An 18,200-nucleotide genomic window follows, 5' to 3' on the forward strand; every position below is an offset into this window, starting at 1 on the left:
CATTGGAATGCTCGCATATTAATATGACTAATTATGGCCAGTAGTTCTTGAGAAAATTTTCAAAGATTTTATTTTAATATACCATATAGCAGGTTGTTTTCGCAGGTCTAAAATTGGCGATTTGCTGGCTCAAAGGTATGATAATAATTTTAATGGAATAAATTTTGGCAGAAAAGGAAAAGTTATCTCTCTTGCAAATACTGAAGTCACAATTGGGTGCATATTTTGCGAGCGAAATTTTGGCGAAAGCTATCTAACCGCTAAAGTAAGCCAAATTTATCACCCTACAGGAAAAACCCACTACATGGTATTCTGATGTAAAATTTTGATCCCTATTGTAACACCTTCCAGGAGCACGGTTAGAACACATTTGAATCTGCACTACCTGGGGATGAACGCACACTAATCATTACCCTCTTGTTCTTGAGAAGAACATTTTTCATTTTTTCTCCATATATTCCCATACAAAATTTTGACTCCATATTGGGACCCTAACATTGTCCTTGACTGATTTGAACAACCCTGAATCTGCACTACCTGAATGTGCTTGTTAATATGACTAATCCTGATTTTGCTGCTCCTGAGAAAAAGATCTTTAAAAATTTCCTCCTATATATTGCTATGTAAAACTTTGAACCCATATTGATGCTCCATATTCAACCCCCCCCCCCCCCCCCCAACTCACTAACTTAAACTAATTTTGGCCCTGCTGTTCTTGAAAAGATTTTATTATACATATATTCCCCTGCAAAATTTCAATCCCCTATTGGGGCCCCACCCTACCCCTTGGGCCATGAAACACTTGAATCTTCATGATGTCAGAAAGCACCCATTTAAGTTTCATATTTTCAGGCTCAGTGGTCATTAAATGATCCAGCCTGTTTTTTGCCTTTTCTTCATTATCTCCCCTTGGAAGGGGAGATGGGCCTTTGTTTGAACATTTGAATCCCCTTTACCCAAGTATATCCTTTGCCAAGTTGAAATGGACCAATACTTCTGAAGAAGAAGATAACATTGTGAAATGTTTACGCTTACGATGCCAACAGACAATGCCTTTGGCTCAGGTGAGGCAAAAAGTGCTCCACAGCTAAATATACCCTCACTCTCTGGGTAAAGGAACCTATAGTTCAGGTGAGCTAAACTTTCTAACTTATGCAAGTGTACTTAAAATATTGTACAACAGGAATTCTTTAATTCTCCTATGATCTTTGTTTACACTTAACCTTAAAAATCAAAAGAATGCCAGTCCCTGATGTAAAGTAGCATTCGTACAAATTGAATAAAAATCTTTTGAGAAGTGTGCTTTAACTCTCATATACAAGGAAGAACGAATATAAACAATAAATGAATTGGCAAGTTACAACCGATACATATTCCCATTAGCATGATAAAAATTTACAAACAATTTAAAGTTCCTGGTTGAAGGTCATCAAACCTTGATTTAAGTCATATAAATGTATTTTATCATTAGGAAATAAATTGTGTGTGTATATATATATATATACCTAGTTTCACAAAAATAGATATACATTCATATGTTCTAACTGCTGTTTAAGGGTGTTGGTGAAAAGAGTGAGATGGAGGTGTAAATTTCCTTTCTCCTCTTGTCCTTTGTTTTAGTCTTCCACCCACCCGCTTCTCTCTCCCCTCTTTTTACCCCCCCCCCCCCCCCATGGGATCGCAGTAGTTTGAATATGTCCAGTATATCTTACCAGTATGGAGTTCCAATAAATGACTTCCTTTTACACATGGTTTGAGTTATTTGTGCAGAAACACCAAAGTCGGCTGAAAGAAAGGGGACAAAAACATACATTATAAAAATATTACATATTGACAATGAGCCAGATTATTGTTTTGAAAAATGCATCATGCTAAAATGATTCTAAATACAGTGCATGTCTATTTTAATGATTCAATTGAATGTGGTGGAATACTAACCTAATTTTATATCCCCTTCATCTGTTAACAAAATATTAGCACCCTGAAATACAGAAATGTAAAGTAAATCATTCTTCAGACTGACAAAAAGGAACAATCTTGGGGGGGAAAAATTAGTTCTTCTTTGCATATATTGTTTGTGTTTTCAGAAAGAAATCTTTGGTTCTTCAATATTCATCTGCTTTTTAATGCTAACACTGCAGCACATATGCAATATATAACAGCTGGGCTATTAATTGATGCTCAACATTTTGTCCCACCACTGTCAGTTTAGTCTAGTTTACCTCTCAGCATAACTCCCAGAAAAATTATTGAATCAGAATTTCCTGGTAACATGCATATCTACACAGTGTGTCCTTATTAACTACACAGTTTCATGACATTCTGTTGAGGCTGTGGTCTCAGAGGAGTTGCGCTGACAAGAAAGGGACTGACGGACGGGTCAAAAACATCATACCCTCTGCAACTGCCTGCAGCCTATGAGGTTTGATGACCATTGGACAAAAGGTTCTCTATATACATGCTAAAAAACAACATGACCGTTTTGACCTTTTGATAATCAACATGGATCATCTACTAGTTTGATGTTTGTCAATCAAAATATTCTCAAGCCACTGAGCTTACCACACTTGGCTATCCCATTCTGTCATTTTTTGAATGTGCACAATACACAGGACTAAGACCTCTTCAGGAGTTTTTTCTTCTTCTTCAATTTAGGGTTGTGCACTACACATGATGCTTTACAATTGATGCCCCAATAGTTTTGATTTAAAATAAAGTATTTGTGTATAACAGCTTCATGTCACAGCAAGAATCCATATCCTTTATTGGGAAACAGTCTTGTCATGTCTATGTTTTTGTAATATTTGCACCATTGATTTCTGTTGATAATAAAATGTGGCTATATTGGATACTGGAGATGGATCACACAGGACATCATTTAGAACCCTGCACACGACTTTCACCAGCCATTTTAAATATTGCCAATTTGATAAGCCAATCAGATAACACATACCTAACTTATCATACATCCTTATGTCTGAAACCAATCGAAAATGACCCATAATGAACTGAACATGAATCCCCGATGTCTGCATCATGATTTAACTATATCATGGTGTATCATTTCACCACTACAGTTCAGTTTTTGATATATTTTACCATTTATTCCCCCAAAGTTGTTTGTTTTGTTAACAAAATTCCTCCCTATAATATCATACATGCAGGTAAATCAATATTTCCTTTTTTTTTTCTTCTTACTTATTTTACAATAAGATCTACGTGACTATACTCATGAAACATCTACTTTCAAGTCACTTAACAAACACCATTCATAGTAGCAGGAAGTCAGGTGTAGCTACTCAGATTCTCTTACCTGTAACTCGACCTAGTTATACCTGGTGCTCTATGATCCAATCTCACCTTAATGTCACGATGCATTTTCCCGCGGTTGTGTAGATACATCAGTCCTTTTAATGTTTCCCTACAGATGAATCCAATCTGTGGTTCTGTCAAAGGCCCAGTTACTAAACACAGAGAAATCATTGTTACTGTGGCAATCATTTATTTGTTCTCAATGACATATTTAAAGACATTTACAGTTGCTTAATTAATTATTGCTATATACCTATTATAAAGATGAATGAAAACTGAAAAACCAGGAAATGAATGATGTTGAGAAAATGGATTTCCAGTGTTTTAACCAGTGCTTCAGTATCTTTAACAACAGACCCATAGGCCTTATCAATCACCTGCTTTAAAAGTATCATCACTGGCCTCAAGAGCTATGAAATCTATAATATTACTCCTATTTTGCATAGCTAAGCTAAATTCTAATATTCAGCGACAGTACAAAACAAGATGTGTTGTTAATATACAAATGTCCCCCAAAGTACTCCTTCTGATGGCAGACCTTACATAATATGTTACATTCATACCATATGAATATTTGGGAAAAAAAATCATAAAAAACAATGACACCACCACCAATTCTTTCAATTGTAACAAAACCACTACCAACCAAAACAACAGATACTGTGATCATAATAAATCTTTTTAAAAATTATACAACAGAAAGTAAAAGACGAAGTAGAAGATTAAAACGTCTTGCATATAGGGTCCAGAGAACCTTTTGCGGTCCTAGATGGACCACAGAAGAAGAAAGAGGGGGAGAGAAGGAGTTAACAACCAGGGCCAGTTTGTATGTTAATATGGTGTTTCCAAATAGTTGCAGCAAAGGGAACGACAATTTGGGATGTGAGGCTATGCCCAAATCGTCGCCAGCGATGATTTGGGACGGGCGATGATTTGGGGTGTAACACACATTGTATCACGAAGACAGCGTATTGTTTCAGCTCTACTCTACGTGACTATGTATTTAGTTTTTTTTACAGATGTGCAGTTGTACAGATTCCCCCCCCCCGAAATTAGTAAATTTTTGGCAGTTTTTGTCACTCCCCTAAGGTCACAGGGGTGCAGGAGTCCTGAAATTGACAATTTAAGTCTCCCTTAAAATTGTCCAAAATATGCTTCATAACACATTTAAAAAGAATTGGAGGTGGTTATCAAGGAGATCAAGTTAAAAATGTTCAATTGTTAACAAACACATGAAATCACTATGAACATTTTGACCCCATCTGATACTAAAACTTCTACCCCATGAATTATGAATTTGAAATTTCGGTCAAAAGCTAAAGTTCTACACAAACACTATATGCCAAGTTTGACACTGGAGTTAGAACCTCTGCCCTGGGGATCATGGGCTTCCTGCTCTACATGACAATGCATTTAGTTTTCCTTACAGATGTGCAGGTGTAAAGAAAAAGATTTTTAAAAATTGGTAAATTTTCTGCAGTTTTTGTCCCACCCCTAAGGCCCAAGGGGTGCAGAAATTCTGAAATTTGCAATCTATGTCCCCCTTGTCCAAAAATTGTTTCATACCATGTTTGAAAAAAATTGGAATAGTAGTTATGAAGAAGTTAAAAATGTTCTATTGTTAACATACAACGACGGACGAAGACAAATAGCAAAAGGTCACCCGAGTGACTCAGGCTACCTAAAAACCTGTTGGAACATGTGTACAAAGCTCTCATTGTCTGGTCCATGTAAAATATTGCCAAATTTCAACAAATTCAGTTGAATCATTGTTTACCAGTCAAAATGTCTCAAACACAGTAGGACACAAGCTTGTCGTTAACAGGGAAAGAAGTCTCATCATGCTACTTACTGTGGTAAATATCCTGCATGGAACCCCCTCCACAGTACTCCATAGCAATCCAAAGCTTATCTCTTCTGTAGGAAAAATAAACCCCAACATTTTTCAAATTCAATATCAGTCACAAGACTCAGTATAAAATTAAATCGATTATGCATATATTGGTAGAAAACAAGTTGTGATATTCTATTAATGAATGTAAATTTGAAGTTCAAAACATTTTAATATGCATATTAAAACAAGTTGGTTGTGGTAATGAACGTAAACTGCTTGTAAAACAGGCTATTCGTTATCTGAGTACCAATTCAAAATAACAACCTCAAGTAGCTTCCAAAGTAAGCCACAATATTTGGATGCTTGCAGTCCTTCATCATGACAATTTCCTGTTGTATGATAGCAAAGTCATCCCCTGTGAAACAGAGAAGTGTGAGTGACTATTTTATAGCACTACAAGGCTGTGTATCTTAAATCTCACAAATATTGATTCATCTAATCAGAATTAATTTCTTTTTTCATGACAATTATATTTCACTCTGAACTAATTACCTGGTTCCAGTTTGATGACCTTGATGGCAGCCATCTCCCCAGTGCTGAAATTTCTTGCCTACAAACAATTACAAATCTAATTCATAAATTGAATTCAATCAAGTAATTAGTCAATAGATTGTTCTCACATTATCACCTGTGTGAGACTGACATGACGAATGTGAGACAGCCATGTGAGGTTTTACTGTCTTACAGTACTGCTAAGACATCATTGATTACAACGTCATATATTTGCTATGATTTACATTACACGCTGAAGTAGAATATTTGGTACCGTTTTCTTCGAATTTAGATATAGCTTTCTGTGGGACATGCAGTCTTGGGATTTTTAGTTTACATGTAAAGTGTAAAACATTTTCGAGTATGCTCTTTCTGACAGTTTAAACACCAGTAATGCAAAGTAAACTAATAAAGTGTTAAATTCATATCATTTCCAAATTAACAGGAAATAAAAGAAATTTCTAAAACTAAATAAATGTAGACATCTTTTTTTTTTAATATGACTGGCGAATCCTTTGATTTTTGTTGACATAACTTCCAGGCCAACGTAATATGAAGTATGTTAAAATGAAATGAAAACATATACAAATGAATTTTCTGAATCTCGTATACATGTTTGATCCTATAAATTCTTGAGAAATCACTTGATATTTCCTCTGACGACCAATCAAGGTAATTGTTTCTTTAAAGGTCTCTTTCATCGACTAATGTTATGACGTGATTGATACGGACTGCATGTAATATGTCTACTATGACAATATGATTTTTTTTATTTACCTTTTAACAATATGTCACATATGACGTCATATGAGTGGCATATTGATAAAAGTTTAAAAAATCATATTGTCATTTTAAATTATTATATTTTAACATATTTAAAAGCAGATCCTTTCATATGTACATGTACAGTATAACTATGCAGAGCACAGATCTTTGCCTGCAATTATCTAATGATATTATGTTTGTGTACATGCGTTTTGATCAATATTGTTTTAATTAGTTTTTCCTTAAAATATAACATATGTAAATTTGATGTGCGCACTAAAGATGTGATGCAAATACAATTTGAAGTACACTAATGTGCATTAAAAACTCTGTAAATGCAGTTTAAACTTAATTAGCAGCATTAACTACTTGTAATGCGAATTAAATTCTTCCTGTGAACAGGAATATTAAATTTAAATGAGAATTTCTATGATTTTAAAAAAAATCTTCTTAAAGCACTTGAAGTAATGCACTAAACTGTGGACAAAATGTGAGGAAAATAATCCTTCATTATTTATTCGTGTGGGATAAGGAAATTATACAGAGGGGACAAAATTCGCATTTTAGGATTCGGTAAAGCTTTATCCCAGACAGTGAATCTTGTTCCCTCGGTAGAATTTCCCAATCCCACTCTCCTACAAATAAAGGATTGTATTACTCTCAAACTCAGTAAGCAGTTTGTCCCTGCTATCCAGTGAGCTTATGAGTGCGAGAAGAAATTGTCCTCAGTGATTGATATTGTATTACTACACATAAGCAACACTGATGAAATAGCTCCAAAGCTAAATTTTCCATTGCTGGTAACCTACATTCGGTCTCACTACCTCTGACATAGCAAGACCGACTGTGGATTACCGATGATGTAAATTTTCAGGAGTTCAAAATCTCAAGAAATTACCCAGAGCTCACATACAACAGAATCTACTATACTACTTCATAATAAATCACCACATTTTTGCTGTCACTAAATAGCATAAAAGCATGCTTCGTTTAGAAAAAAGTAGCATTGATTATCATTTGGCAATCTGCAATGGCTGCAGTTGTTACTCCTCTGGCATGGCTAACACTCCTCCAGTAAATAATTTGTACAACCAGTCGCTCCACTTTAAATGTCTTGATCTGCTTCATTTAACTACATTCTTTTTTCATCAATAATATCTATCTGTTTATTTACTATGTACTTAACTCTATATGTAATGTTTAATAGAAACATTCTGTATTCAAATTGTCTGATTTCATGTCTTATCTCTAAGACTATCATTTTACGACAACGTACATTAAAATGTAAAACATCTTATATCACATGACTTGGCATATTGTATAACTGAACTTTCTACAAGACAGGAGGCCTATGGTAATATGTCAAGTCCTCATCTATCAGCTAACTTCATCAGTTTCAGTTTTCCTAGAAATATTCTGGTCATACTTATAATGCTGCTTCTTGGAGATTCAGCTGTGGACACATTAAATCATAGAACTGAATTTTCACAGAATATCAAAAAAGAAAATTAATACAATTTGAAAATGTTCATGTTCACGATTCTATGTGTGATATATAATTTGTTAAAAAACTATCTTAAATTTTATTACTGCAACAAAGTCAAAAGTAGTAATTTGTGATGTATATACATGTACATGTAATTCATACAACCAGAAAATCACCAAAAACACTTCAATTTCAAAAATTCAACATAAACCACTTGATTTTGAGCTTAGGTTACATATAATAGATTAATCAATGGCCAGGAAATAAAATCAGATCAGAATTGTGAGTACATAAAGGACAAAAATGAAGCCTTGGTTCTCATGTCCTTCTATAAACCATAAAGCAGTCACAGCAAACTTCAATATGGTGACGTAGCACAATGACAAAGGACATTCAAGCAATCAAAATGGCAAAAAAGAAAGGATTAGAATGTTTGCCAAATAAATCTCTGAATTTTTCAACCTAAAATTTATTATTTGTGATGCTGAAATTTAAGGAGGTTTTCTACATTGTCATAATGGCTGACCCCCTTTTAAAACATGGATGAAAATATAATTATCAGCAATATTTGTCTATTCATTTCAAAAATCTAGCAAGAGTTTTAATTTTTTTTCTTCCAAATTGCTTTCTACTAAAATTGCACTTTTTGACTAAATAAAGTGAATTTGAAAGTTTTCAATTTCAAAATATTGTTGTACATATCCTCCACTTTTCACCCATATCAAATTTCCCTGGTGTAGCATACCTCCTTAAACCATCAAAGTTGACCTATAAACAGTGTTTTCCCTATTTTCTAAGCACTGAATTTTGTCTTGACATTCTTCAGGGCAGATCTGTCCCTAAATGAAATTATGATATTTTGATAGGTTGCAAGTTTTAGAACAATTCAGAATAAGATTTTTAGGGACACTCCTCAAAATATGAGGAAACTTGATTTTTGACAATCTGGCTCACCTTTATGCCCTCAGTTCTTGAAATTAGTGTATCTCAGTAAGCTACATATTTTTTCATTATGGTTCAAATCCACCTCCTGCCACTTTTACATTTTTTCCTTTAATTTCGCCTTTTCAACAGTTTTTAATAACCATTAGCAAACAAATTTCTCTGCAGAGATGCCCGACTGGACGTGTTAAAATCATCATCCACTAAACAAAATTTAGAACTTCAAACCTAATTATTGTACTGGTAACAAAGCTGTGACAAGCCAAGGGGCGTTATGAGACCCGAGTCCTATTGTGACATAATCACTTTAATCAGAAGATATAGTTATTAATAAAAGTTATTAATTCAAAAAATGGCAGTTATTTTCTCAGGGCTAGTAGGTCTTTGGCAGGGCTTACGATTTTTACAAGTGGTCAGCCCTTCATGTCTAGCTAATTTTATGGTGAGTTTAAAACAATGATTTTGTATAAAATGTGTATATTTTCCTTTAATAATCTAGTTAAAATGCACGTGTTTAATCTGACGATTTAAATAATGGATTGGCCACACACTATGAAAGTTTGCATCAAATGTCACCAGGAAGGCCCTGGAGTAATTGGAACCCACAAGAGATACGGAAAGTGGACAGACTAAGGCAGACATGGTGCAGAAGTGTTGATGCCAAGATGAAGGCCGCCGGAATGACTTGGGCCGAGCTAAAGGGGATCAGCCAGAATCGTGTACACTGGAAGAGTGTTGCTGCAACCCTATGTTCCTAGAGGAATCAAAACGCAGAAGTCAAAACCAAATCCAGCCCAATGGGTTTTGTCTTTTTCTTACGCTGAATATCGATCCTTTACTGGGACATATGGTTTCCAAAAAAAATCAAGCATGTACATGTACATGTAAAATGACCTACATTTCTAAATCCAAAAAAATATTATGAGACTCGGAGTATGTGACCTAGTGGTCACTGGGTTACCCTTGGACATTTTAAACTTTTGACCACACAGTACCATATTCATCCTCTTGAGCGCCACCCTGGGACTTCTAATACATCATGTACAGTACAACTTCCCTTATACAGGTAATAGCTACAATATCTTTGTGTATTTTACAATGTTGTTATGATGATTTAAAATGATCTGATTAGATTACATCATTGCAAAGGAAACTGTAACAAGAACTCATTCAGAGTTTAATACTTATTTACACATTTCTCAGAGTGAAAATTTCACTGAAAATAATTTAAACACAAAGTACTACATAACCGCCCCTCATTTTCAGTTGAAGTGCCCCATGCACTCAATACGATGAATATGGTATATAGAACCCGTATTTTTCATACATAAAAATTACTACCTTATTCAACCAGTTTCCCTTCACAAAAATTGCATCTTTCCAAACAGTGTCAAAATTATGGAGATTTTAAAAATAATTAAAGCTTTATTTAAACTTTATGAAAATTAGACAGTAAAAGGATTTTTTTTTTGGTCATTCAATCAAGCATTTTTAGAACTTTGTACAATTCAAATTTTATGATGTGCATGCCATGTTGCATGGTAAATTTGAAGCAACATGTAAAAAGGTTGCAAAGCAAAGCTATAGTTACAAAAATCAAGTAAATATAGGCCTATATATAGAATAGTATTTATTACCAAATCAGGGCCCAAATGGGCATAAACATATAATTGTTGATACCAGTAAAGACAATACACAGTGAAGAGTAATTCTTGGAGTCAATACACTTATTGGTGGTATTTCAAGTTTCATATATGTTAACATTAGTACTCAGTTGTACATGTGTGTTATCCCTAACAGTACATAATATGTTAACATTAGTACTCAGTTGATACATGTGTGCTATCCCTAACAGTACATAATATGTTAACATTAGTACTCAGTTGATACATGTGTGTTATCCTTAATGCAGTACATAATATGCCTGATACATCAACAAGAGATGACAAGAGTTGGTGCCTAAAGGATATAAAACAAAAATCCACTTCAGCCTCATGTAGAATAAGCAGATACGTAATAGATTGAATGTTGAATCGCATGTGTAAAATATATATATCAAAATACAATGGACAGCAAGGATAGTACATTATTGTGTTAATTAGTCTACTTCTGCCCAATGCAGAGTCTATAACAGCATGCACATTCCAACAGCTTAACATAATTAAAGCAAATTCGCAGTAAATGAGAGTCAATATATATATATCCATACATGACTATGAAATTGTTTAACTACTGGTACATATGCTACACTCTTTACATTGGGATTATTAGATATATTTTTAGAATAATCCCTGCCTTGGCTTTGAATGTAGTTTCTGATGATTTTTATTATTATTCTTAATCTTATTGGTTGAGACACATATGACCAAACAACTGAACCCACCACCTTTGTGTTGGGTAGAAGATATACATATTTGCCTATTTGTATGCATTTCCAATTGTAAAATACCACAAGTTGCCTTAGCCCATAGTTTCAATTGGACCCCCAAAAATGCATGGTGTGGAACCCATTTCTATGGGGAAGATTTCTGGAGTTGCTTATACACATGTGGCTGCACTCCCTAGATAACGGCAGCTCTTTCAACATATCAATATTATGGAATGAAATTGTGATGAACTGTGAAGTTGAAAGATCCAGATCATCACCCACTACTTTCACTTCTATATGGTGAAGGAACAGTAATTAACTTATTGACATCTTGAGTGAGGTGCAGCTGGGGTACACAATGTTCTGATCATTTTTGTTTCAAAATGACATACAACTCTGGATTGCAAATGAAATGCAAATAGAGCCATCAATAACTTATATAGGGATCAATTATTGATGTCCAAATTCACAACAGGTTACACGCTATATTCTCTTAAAAAAAAAAAAACCACTAGAACAATCTGGGAGAATCTTTTTATCATGCCTTTGTTTCAAAATTCTTGCTTGATGAAGAGCAAAACATCACAGCATTCTAACTTGGAGATAAATAAATATTCTCAAGCTTTCTGAATACTGTAATACACTTTTAATTCGGAACAAAACTTTCTGTAATCAGTTATCACACAATAAAAATAATGAGATACTGATGTCAGACTATTTGACAGTTTACCTTGTAAACATCACCATACGTGCCACTCCCAACTCGCTGAATCAGTTCAAAGTCTTCTTGTGGGTTTCTTCTAAGAATACCCGAATCTAATGACGGATTGTGCGCCATCTGGTATTTATTATTTTCTACGAAGCTAATCGTAATTTGACATAAAAATTCTCTTCCATGACTGTCTTTTAATACTACATCCGGTTTACGTAAACTGGTTACCACTAAGCGAACCAGAAATTGATTTTCGATCCCGATTGCTTAAGGTGGCTCATTCCTCCAAAATTTATCTAATCCTAATGGCTCATGTACGAAGTATGGTGTCACCATTCAAAGAGTGACACACACTCTCACTTATTAGTCCCCTACCGACGAAGTCGAAGGGGACTTTAGGTTTGCGCTCCGTCCGTCCGTCAGTCCAGTTTTCCGCACTTTTTCTCTCTGTTCTTGCAGATATTTATTTGATATTTGGTACGTTGCTTTGCCATAACAAGTTACAGATCAAGTTTGAATTTCGTCTCGGTCCGTTGATTTTTCACTTAGTTGTGGCACTTGGACTTAGAAAAATAGCATGAATAATCAGTTTTCCGGACTTTTTTGCTTGTGCTTGCAGATATTCATCGGATATTTGGTACGTTGCTTTGCCATAACAAGTTACAGATCAAGTGCCTATAGGAGGGGTAAACACCTGCCGTGAGCCCTATATCTTGATCAGATAAACAGAGTTATCTGTACATAGTCGAAATCAGTGTGCCAAGAACGGCTTCACAATCGTTACGAAAGACGTCAGACAGCATTTGACCCGCATCGATAGGTTGTATTGGCAAATTAGATTGTTATAACGACCATAGAATTTGCGAAATGCTGACTTTAAACAAGGCTGTTGAAACCCCTGCAACATCAACTTGTTTGTAAGCTATACTAGTAGCCTGCCTCGATTTTAAAACTGATCATACGCAGAACAAGCTCTTGCGTATCGAATCAGGTGATATATAACCATATGTAGGTGAAATCATCCCGTTTTTCATCATAAAGTTGCTCGTTAGTTTGTCGTTAATATTTATTTTCAATAAAATATCTCAGTATGAAGCAGGAGTGGACGAGTCTGTGGTGTCTTTTATTTCGACTTCACAGGGATATATCGAATCGACATATGAATGGAAATTATTATTGTAAATAGATAAAAACGTCGTCGATATACATGTATCTATAAATGTCGAATTGAAGGCCACAGCATGGTATTTTTTCTTCTCATGTAGAAGTTTTTGAATGAGATCTGCTTCATAAGAATATAAAAACAGGTCAGCCGACAAAGGAGCACAATTCGTGCCCATGGGAATTCCAACAGACTGTAGGAAGATCTGATCACCAAAGACTACCAAGATATTAATGAGGAACTCCAGCATATTTTTTTTTACTTCAACTTTAGAGTACTTGTGTATGGAATCAGAGTGGTGTTTAACAAAGTAATTTTTTTGGAAGACTGATCACTAGATATGAATATTCCTGTTTTTCATTTTTTCAATTTTATTGAAGAAGCAACTGTCTATGGCTGATTGACTGTATATATTGTTTAACGTCCCGCTCGAGAAATGTTTTACCCATACCGCCCCTTTTAGTCACTTCTTACGACAAGCAAGGGGTAATGATGACCTATTCTAACCGGATGATGTCAAATTTTTATCTCCATTAATGTCTTGTTGGGAGTGGATGGCTTGATGATGGTGTTATCATTAATGGATTTACATTCATCGTCTGATTATTGTTTTCTTGCACCCTTGACGTAAAACCCAGCTCACTGAATTGATTAAATCTTGATTTCCCTAGTTGGATTCCTGTAGGACTATTGTAGAACTTTTGTTGAATTCCTCTTTTCATCATTTTTATGTCCCTTCAAAGAAGAGGGGCATATTGCTTTGCACCTGTTGATCGGTCGGTCAGTAGACCACCTGTTGTCCGCTCAATATATTGAGAACCATTCACTTCATCGTAATTGATATTTCATATGTGGGTTGGTTATGAGTAGAAAAGGACCCCTGTTGATTTTGAGGTCACATGTCAAGGGTCAAACTGGACATAAGAATATACTGTCTGCTCAATTTCTCGAAAACCCTTTGCTTGACAGACATCAAACTTGGTAAACTTGTATATCTTTAAAAGGTAACTCCATACTCGCAGTTTTATTTAATACAAGTTTAAAACGTTTATTTATTTCCATTTATTAGAGTTGAAATATATAAGTCAGCACACTTTTTAAGATACATCAACAAAATCATATATCACTGTCAGAAAAGTGCAGTGTTAAGAACTGGTTATGACGATATAATGTAACGTATTTACATTAACTTCTGGGATCGTACCTGGTCAATTCCAGGGTTTGGGATATTCAACAATAGCTAATTTAAACTAATTGGTATGATTTTAGTGGACTGCCAAAATATACAAATATGTCCTAACCTTATCTAGGTAAATTATAATCAAACAGAGAATCACTATATCAATCAGAGGCAAGCAACGATAACTGGTAGTGCTAACTTAACAAAATGTAGAGCCCAGTCGCCCTCGGATTACCCCATATACTGTAGGACGCCTTATTCAGGACGGACAGTATATGTGGTAGCCCTTCAACCACTACACTCATTGTAGGATGCCTTATTCAGGACGGACAATGAGTACAGCGGCCTGGACGACGGTCTGTTCAGCCAATGCGGACGACACCAAGAACGAACTATGGCTAGCCTCTTTACTGGAGGTCAACCTCTTCGTGGCAGGCCAGACTTCTGATGGCCTTCCAAATTCACTCTCTAACTGTAAGAACAGGCGAGGAATTGTTTACTATGAATACTTTATTAGTACACATAATCTCGTCCTCTCAACTTGGCTGGGTCTTCTATCTGAATGACACTGACGACTGCAGAGTCTCGGTATTTATATACAAATGAGATCACGTGATGTAAAGTGACTAATTGAGAACTCTGCATGGTCGTACCTCAAATATCCGGAATCATTACACTACCCATGCCTCCGATGACGTGCGTCCCGCATGTACAACTTGGAAACTAAACAATTCTTCTATTTTAGACAAAGGTTTAATAAACGACAGAACGATCAATTTCAAAGCTATTTACAAAAAATTCCTTTCTCTCTTTTTTTTTAAATTTTCCCCCCAACAACTATATATTCAACTATGTACCACTAGGCAGAACCAAAAAGTAAGCAGAATTCTGTTTGGTTTGAGGGCAAAAATATCTCCTCTAGGGCCTTACTTAGAAGTATGTAGTTACATCTGTCTACTGCTGGCAGATTTCCAAGAACACTCTGTGCTTGACCTCGCAAGGCAACAGCCAAATACATCCCCTTCTCTGACAGAGTCCATTTATTCAATTCTGCACATAAATTAAAGTGAGACTTAAAATCGGCCCATGACGAACTTCCGTCAAATTTATCTGGTTTCACAATGGTGATCTTGGGTTTGTCCTTCTGTGCAATATTCTCAGGGCGGCGAGTTGTAATGTTAGTCTCATTCATCACTGGTGAATCATGCCTGGATGTATTCGCATGGTATGGTGTGCTCGTAATAGAAAATCTATCTGACCCGCCATCATTTGCCCTACTTAAATCAGTAAGATTGTCAGGCCTAGTATATGTATTAGGTAGGTTGGTCGTCCTAACAATTTTAGGTCTTGTGCCCTCCCTTATGTAATCTTGGTCATCTATGGTAGTCCGCCTACTTTCAGGTAATCCCGAATCTCTGGCGGCTGGCCTTGTCCGACTTTTATTTATACTAGCCTGAAGCCTACTTAGCTCCTGCGCTAAGGCAGTCATCTCAGCATTCACATCGCTCTCAGACATAACAGTAATTTACAAAATTAAACAAAGTCGACTAAAATAAACCAAAAACAAATGTAAACTTTAATGATAGAATTTCACCCCAAATCCCACCGCTGCCACCAAATTCTGGAACGTATTTACATTAACTTCTGGGATCGTACCTGGTCAATTCCAGGGTTTGGGATATTCAACAATAGCTAATTTAAACTAATTGGTATGATTTTAGTGGACTGCCAAAATATACAAATATGTCCTAACCTTATCTAGGTAAATTATAATCAAACAGAGAATCACTATATCAATCAGAGGCAAGCAACGATAACTGGTAGTGCTAACTTAACAAAATGTAGAGCCCAGTCGCCCTCGGATTACCCCATATACTGTAGGACGCCTTATTCAGGACGGACAGTATATGTGGTAGCCCTTCAACCACTACACTCATTGTAGGATGCCTTATTCAGGACGGACAATGAGTACAGCGGCCTGGACGACGGTCTGTTCAGCCAATGCGGACGACACCAAAAACGAACTATGGCTAGCCTCTTTACTGGAGGCCAACCTCTTCGTGGCAGGCCAGACTTCTGATGGCCTTCCAAATTCACTCTCTAACTGTAAGAACAGTCGAGGAATTGTTTACTATGAATACTTTATTAGTACACATAATCTCGTCCTCCCAACTTGGCTGGGTCTTCTATCTGAATGACACTGACGACTGCAGAGTCTCGGTATTTATATACAAATGAGATCACGTGATGTAAAGTGACTAATTGAGAACTCTGCATGGTCGTACCTCAAATATCCGGAATCATTACAATAATAGGGTTCATAACAATTTCATGAAACATACAGAGGAGATATAGACAAGGTGATCCTGTTGCACCATATCTTTTCATTATATGTGCTGAAATCCTTGCAATAATGATGAAACAAAATTTAGATATAAAAGGTATAGTCATAAATAACAAGGAACATAGAATATCACAATATGCAGATGACAGCTCATTGACCCTTGATGGCTCTCCTGAATCTTTGTTTGCAGCTCCAGAGACCATTGAACTTTTCTCTACTATTTCAGGTCTTAAGATTAATACTTGAAAAACCAAAATTGTTTGGATTGGTTAAAACAAATTTCAAATCAAGTCTTTTACCATACTACATGTAGATGGAAGTTGGATTGGGGCTCAACAACTTTCAGTCGCCTAGATTTCAATTTTCCTGTTAATCTTTATGAAATTAATGATATGACCTATGGTATTCAAATTCTTAAAGTTATTGCACTTATTCAGCAGTGGAAAAGAAGATTTCTTACCCCTATTGGTAGAGTAACTGTTATCAAACATTACTTAAACCAAAACTTAATCATCTGTTTATTTCAATTCCTACTCCAAAAAAGGAGACTTTATTATCATCGAGTTCTTATGGAAATCCAAGGTAGACAAGGTACAGAGGAATGTCATAACACAAGACTATCTTTCTGGAAGTTTGAAAATGATAGATATTAATTGTTTCATTACATCACTTAAATGCTCTTGGATCAAGACGCAAACCACAGATACATGTAATTTAAATAAACCATGGGTGGATATATTTTGCTGCTAATGGGAAGGACATCCTTGTGAAATTATATTATTTTGGAGATACATTTGTGCTACAATGTTTGTACAAAGAAACAATGCTTTTTGGAAGGACGTACGTTCTAGATTCGTGGTTGTTTTATGAAGGTATTGGATAAACAAGAAAATTTTAAAAACTATTTCCACAATATGCCTGCATGGTACAACTCCAATGTTAAAATTGCAAATAAATCTATATTTATCAAATGTTGGTATGATAAAGGAGCCAATGTTGTACAAGATTTGTTAGATGCAGATGGCAATTTTTTATGCTGTGATGTATTTCCACGTTTACATAATCTTGATGTTTTCTGTATCATGAAATATAATTGCGTTAAATTAGCAATTTCAAAGTATTTGAAACTACTGTCCATCGACAAAACTTCTGTCAGAAGATTTCCTAGTCCGTGCCTGCCTATATATATTTTGGACCTATTTTGATGACAGAAAAATGTTCCAAGATCATTTACAACTTTTTGAATGTGAAAGAGGTTAATCCAGCCTCTATAAACAAATGGAAGCAAGAACTATAATTGTATATGGAGGCAAATGCTGTTTCACTTCAAGATATTTTAAAAGTTTGTTTTAAAACATGTGATTCTGCTATACAGTGATGCGATTTAGAATTTTACATAGGTTACTCCCTGTGGGGTATTACCTAAAGAAAATTACATGTAGCATTAAATCCACAGATTGTTGTAGATTTTGAAAGGAGAAGGTGGAAACAATGGTGCACATTTTTACTTTTTGTGATAAAACCCAACCATTGTGGAGCGAGT

At 35.4% G+C, this 18,200-nt stretch overlaps 1 protein-coding gene across 13 annotated transcripts in view; it reads right to left on the reverse strand.

Moving 5' to 3' along the window:
• LOC125648898 (mitogen-activated protein kinase kinase kinase kinase 3-like) overlaps positions 1-12,203 on the reverse strand; it is a 48,117-nt gene extending 35,914 nt beyond the window's left edge. For all 13 annotated transcript variants that reach the window (XR_007360498.2, XM_056166852.1, XM_048875937.2 and 10 more), the window contains exons 1-7: positions 11,990-12,203; positions 5,699-5,756; positions 5,471-5,561; positions 5,165-5,229; positions 3,361-3,464; positions 1,939-1,981; positions 1,713-1,785 (exon numbers count right to left, since the gene is read on the reverse strand). Coding sequence is in view for 12 of the 13 variants with exons in the window: in XM_056166852.1 (XP_056022827.1) it covers positions 1,713-1,785; positions 1,939-1,981; positions 3,361-3,464; positions 5,165-5,229; positions 5,471-5,561; positions 5,699-5,756; positions 11,990-12,097 (542 nt within the window). In the remaining variant the exon portion in view is untranslated. The remainder of the gene's footprint in view (positions 1-1,712; positions 1,786-1,938; positions 1,982-3,360; positions 3,465-5,164; positions 5,230-5,470; positions 5,562-5,698; positions 5,757-11,989) is intronic.
• Positions 12,204-18,200: the final 5,997 nt, after the last annotated feature.

Source organism: Ostrea edulis, chromosome 5 (assembly GCF_947568905.1).
Source record: "Ostrea edulis chromosome 5, xbOstEdul1.1, whole genome shotgun sequence".
Taxonomy (NCBI): domain Eukaryota; kingdom Metazoa; phylum Mollusca; class Bivalvia; order Ostreida; family Ostreidae; genus Ostrea; species Ostrea edulis.